The 4,868-nt window shown below is 58.8% G+C and overlaps 1 protein-coding gene across 1 annotated transcript in view; it reads left to right on the top strand.

Annotated features, from left to right (window-relative positions):
- The first annotated feature begins 455 nt into the window (after positions 1 to 455).
- The window catches only part of EIF3G (eukaryotic translation initiation factor 3, subunit G), a 4,959-nt gene continuing 546 nt past the window's right edge, over positions 456 to 4,868 (top strand). The window contains exons 1-10 of the mRNA XM_011994327.1: positions 456 to 539; positions 679 to 725; positions 1,217 to 1,300; positions 1,409 to 1,497; positions 1,637 to 1,696; positions 3,139 to 3,243; positions 3,339 to 3,528; positions 4,263 to 4,370; positions 4,499 to 4,635; positions 4,736 to 4,842. Of these exons, the coding sequence (XP_011849717.1) occupies positions 520 to 539; positions 679 to 725; positions 1,217 to 1,300; positions 1,409 to 1,497; positions 1,637 to 1,696; positions 3,139 to 3,243; positions 3,339 to 3,528; positions 4,263 to 4,370; positions 4,499 to 4,635; positions 4,736 to 4,842 (947 nt within the window). The 5' untranslated portion in view covers positions 456 to 519. The remainder of the gene's footprint in view (positions 540 to 678; positions 726 to 1,216; positions 1,301 to 1,408; positions 1,498 to 1,636; positions 1,697 to 3,138; positions 3,244 to 3,338; positions 3,529 to 4,262; positions 4,371 to 4,498; positions 4,636 to 4,735; positions 4,843 to 4,868) is intronic.

Genomic DNA, 4,868 nt, shown 5'->3' with positions numbered 1-4,868 from the left:
GTCTCGCTCTGTCGCCAGGGTGGAGTGCAGTGGCGCAATCTCAGTTCACTGCAACCTCCACCTCCCGGGTTCAAGCGATTCTCCTGCCTCAGCCTCCAATCTGTAGCTAGGACTACAGACGCGCACTACCACGCCCAGCTAATTTTTGTATTTTTAGTAGTGACGGGGTTTCGCCACGTTGGCCAAGCTGGTCTCGAACTCCTTACCTCAGGTGATCCGCCCGCCTCGATCTCCCAAAGTGAGGGGATTACAGGCTTGAGCCACCGCGCCCCGCCTATTTTAATTTTAAAGGTTAATAGGACCAGCACTGAACTCAGCCTCTGCCCCGCCAGCCCTGCTCTGGTACCAGCAGCGTTCAGCAGCACACACAGCCGCGTGCGCCTCCACCTCCGTCCGCAGGTGTCGTTGTGGGTGCCGCGGCTGGGCCTCTCTAGCGGCGACGGCGACACCGGAAGTCTCGTTTTCCACCCACTTCCGCTCTCTGGCCAGGCTTGGGCTGCGTGGAGAATACTTTTTGCGATGCCTACTGGAGACTTTGAGTGAGTCCGGAATCGCGGAGGGGTGCATGGGAAGCGGTTGGGGTGCTCTGGGCAGTATTATGGGGCCTGGGTGTGCCGAGGCTGCGGAGACCGGGCCTTGCTGACTTAATCTTCGCTTCCCACACATTTGTTTCCGCAGTTCGAAGCCCAGTTGGGCCGACCAGGTGGAGGAGGAGGGGGAGGACGGTGAGTGTACCCGGTCGCCCGGGGTAATCGCGGCCAGGCCCGAGCCAGGCGACTGACGCCTGCTTCCATCTCGCAGTCTGGCACCGTGTCCCCCGTCACGACCAGCCCCTGTCCCGCGCCATCCTCCTTGGGACCTGCCTGTTGCCAACTCCAGGTGTTCCCCGGCGGGTCCCTGTTCCTCCCATGTTACAGCCCAAGTCCTCCCAGCTGTTGCCTTACTCCAGGGAGGAAGTTGTAATCTCCCGTCTCCTGTTTCTCTACTGGCGCCTGGTTGGCTTCATGGCCTGGCACCCACCTTCCTACGAGGGATCCCCCATCCTTGCTACTCCGAGTCCCCACAGGGCTATCCCAGTGCGCTGCCTGGTCAGCCCTCTGCCCTTGGCCTGCCTTTCTCAGCTCTTGCTGTAGGCGCCATCCCAAAGGCCCTTCCATCGCAGCTGGGGAGCTCCTGCCCTGGAGCTGACCCCTCCTCCCCACGCTGCCTCTTGCAGACAAATGTGTCACCAGTGAGCTCCTCAAGGGGATCCCTCTGGCCACTGGCGATACCAGCCCAGAGCCAGAGCTACTGCCGGGAGGTGAGTGAGGACTGCCACTCCGTGTCCGGGCTGCCTCTCCCTCCAGCCCTGCCGCTCCTGATCCCCATGACCCAGGGCTCAGTCCTTCTGTTTTTCCCCTTCTCCCAGCTCCACTGCCACCTCCCAAGGAGGTCATCAACGGAAACATAAAGACAGTGACAGAGTACAAGATAGATGAGGATGGCAAGAAGTTCAAGGTGAGGGTAGGGGGCCAGGGAGTGGGGACCCTTGTGCTTGGGGGCCCTTAGACCAGAAGGCGGTGGGGTGTGCTGAGGGGGTTGGTAAAGGAGATCCCCTAGTTCCAGAAGCCTGACCCTTCTCCCCTGCCATCCTCAGATTGTCCGCACCTTCAGGATTGAGACCCGGAAGGCTTCAAAGGCTGTTGCAAGGAGGAAGGTGAGGCGCTCCTTCCCCAGGGCTAACCCAGAGGAATTGGGAAACCGTGCTCCCAGACTTTTGTGTTTAGAGATGGGGCTTAACTCTTTTCTTTTCTTTTCTTTTTTTTTTTGAGATAGAGTGTCGCTCTATCCCCCAGGCTGTAGTGCAGTGGCACGATCTCGACTCACCGCAACCTGCGCCTCCTGGGTTCAAGTGATTCTCCTGCCTCAGCCTCCCGAGTAGCTGGGGTTACAGGCATGTGCCACCACGCCCAGCTAATTTTTGTACTTTTAGTAGAGACGGGGTTTTGCCATGTTGGCCAGACTGGTCTTGAACTCCTGACCTCATGTGATCCACCTGCCTCGGCCTCCCAAAGTGTTGGGATTACAGGCGTGAGCCATCGCACCCAGCCGGGCTTAACTCTTTGTACCTATTTTGTTGAAGCTGAACTGAGGCCTGGAGCGCTTGCACTCTCTTGGGACTCTGAAAAGTCCAGGGCATAGGAGCCGATGATAAATAGCGATTAAATAAATGATAAATATCTAATAAAAGTTTGATGATAGATATCAAATTATATTAATAAATGTCAAATAAATTCGATTATAAATATCGAGTGAAAGTTAGATTCTTTTAATTTTTTTAAAGACACAGGGTCCAGTTCTGTTGCCCAGGTTGGAGTGCAGTGGCATGATCATAGCTTACTGCAGCCTTGAACTCCCAGGCTCAAGCCAACCTGGGATTACAGGTGTGCACTGCCACACCCGGCTAATTTTAATTATTTGTAGATACGGGGTTTCACTATGTTGCCCAGGCTGGTCTCCAGCTCCTGGGCTTAAGAGATCCTCCCACCTTTGCCTCTCAAAGTGCTGGGATTACAGGAGGGAGCCACCGGGCCCAGCCGGGGTTAGATTCTTGTTCCTCTTGGCCCATCAGCCTGGAGGAACAGAGGCAAGAGGTGGTCGCAGCAGTTAGAAGCGTTAGCAATAAATACACTTAGAACAGCTTGCTGTGCACTTAATTGTAACATACCCCATGCCAAACACCTTGCAGGAAGTGTTTCTCTGATTCAGTCTCCTTAGGAGCCCAGGGAGGCAGGAAGCTTTTGTGGTTCCTGTTTGATAAGGGAGGAAGGGAGGAAGCTGAGGCTCAGGTTGTCTAGCTCAAGGGCCCGGAGGTCTGGGTGGACCCCTGCACATCCCTGAGTATCACGCCCTGGTGGGAGCTGGTCCGCCAGCCTGCACAGGCCCCAGGCTGTACAGCTGTCACCTGGAGCTTGGGCCTGGCGTGTACTCAGGAAATGGGAACTGTCGCCAGGACTATTTGGGGAGTGGTTGAGGAGGATGAAAATGGGGTTCGAGGCCCAGGCACTCTGGGGATGGCTGCTGTAGGTCTAGGGTACCCCACTGTGGAACCCTGCCTGCCCCTGCCCTCAACTGTCCCCCATCCCTCCCTGAGCCCAGAACTGGAAGAAGTTCGGGAACTCAGAGTTTGACCCCCCGGGACCCAATGTGGCCACCACCACTGTCAGTGATGATGTCTCTATGACGTTCATCACCAGCAAAGAGGTAAGCCGGGCAATCAGGTGGCGCTGACGTGCTGGGGTGGGGGCAAAGGGGGTGCCTCAGCCGCCTCTGAGCTCCCCACAACCCACCCCTGCCAGGACCTGAACTGCCAGGAGGAGGAGGACCCCATGAACAAACTCAAGGGCCAGAAGATCGTGTCTTGCCGCATCTGCAAGGGCGACCACTGGACCACCCGCTGCCCCTACAAAGACACGCTGGGTCCCATGCAGAAGGAGCTGGCCGAGCAGCTGGGCCTGTCTACCGGCGAGAAGGAGAAGCTGCCGGGAGGTGCGGGGCTGGGGATGCTGGCTGCCATTGCGGGGGCGGGGGGTCCTGCTGTCAGTGCACGGGTTCTGTCCCCAGTGCTGCCTTTGTGCTGTCATCTCCCACACAACAGCGTGGCAGGGTTGATGGCGCCCGACTCTCCTCAGGGCGTCTGTGCCTTCCTAATTGGCTGTACCTCCTGTGGTTGGGAGACTGGCGTCTCTTGTATATGTGTGACTTGGCGGCTGTGACTCTGCTGGTGGCCCTATGACTGTCCTGATGGGAGCTGCTGTCGGCCCTTGTGTGTACACACTGTGTGTGTAGTGTCTCCGTTGCATGCCTGTGGCTGTACCGTCTGAATCTTTTGGTGGGATTGCTGGTGGTGAGTGTGAGAGTGGAGACGTGCATTTGTTGCCTACCATGCGAGGGAAACCTGGCCACTGTTCCTGTCGTGTGTCCCATGCCTGCTGTCGCTGTGGATGTGAGGCTGCCATTCCTGTCGCCCCCCCCCGAACCCACCCTCTCTGGGGTGGGGTCAGGGCTCCTTCTTCCTCCGCCATTGTCACCGGCCAGGAGCTCAAATGGTGTCAGCTTCCTAGGTGTCACCTTGGTGTCCTCGTGGCCAACCGGCTGCCTGTGGCTTGGCACACGGTGCCTGCGCTGGGTCAGCACTGAAGCCTGAGCCTCCTGGGGCGGCTGTGTCCCTGTTCCTGCGCCAGGGTGAGGTTGAACTCAGTTGACTGTCTTTTGGTCCCCAGAGCTGGAGCCGGTGCAGGCCACGCAGAACAAGACAGGGAAGTACGTGCCACCAAGCCTGCGCGACGGGGCCAGCCGACGCGGGGAGTCCATGCAGCCCAACCGCAGAGGTGAGGGGCACCCTGATGCCAGGCTGGTGGGTGGGCATCTCCCGGCACCTCGTAATTATCTCCAAAGCGTGCACACAAGGGCCGGGCAGGGGCCTCCCCCTCACAGCCACCTCCCCTCTCCCACACAGCCGACGACAACGCCACCATCCGTGTCACCAACTTGTCAGAGGACACACGTGAGACCGACCTGCAGGAGCTCTTCCGGCCTTTCGGCTCCATTTCCCGCATCTACCTGGCTAAGGACAAGACCACCGGCCAGTCCAAGGTGGGCAGGCAGGCGGGTGCGACGGGGCTGTGTGAGGGTCACCTGTCCTGGGGTCGCCTGTCCTAGTTTGTGCCCCTGACCCCACCCCGCCCCTGCACAGGGCTTCGCCTTCATCAGCTTCCACCGCCGTGAGGATGCCGCGCGCGCCATCGCCGGGGTGTCCGGCTTCGGCTACGACCACCTCATTCTCAATGTCGAGTGGGCCAAGTAAGACTCCACCCCCGCCCCACCCC

This window comes from Mandrillus leucophaeus, unplaced genomic scaffold, assembly GCF_000951045.1.
Source record: "Mandrillus leucophaeus isolate KB7577 unplaced genomic scaffold, Mleu.le_1.0 Scaffold112, whole genome shotgun sequence".
NCBI lineage: Eukaryota > Metazoa > Chordata > Mammalia > Primates > Cercopithecidae > Mandrillus > Mandrillus leucophaeus.
The sequence above is the reverse complement of the archived record's forward strand: the minus strand, read 5'-3'. Positions and strand labels throughout refer to the sequence as shown.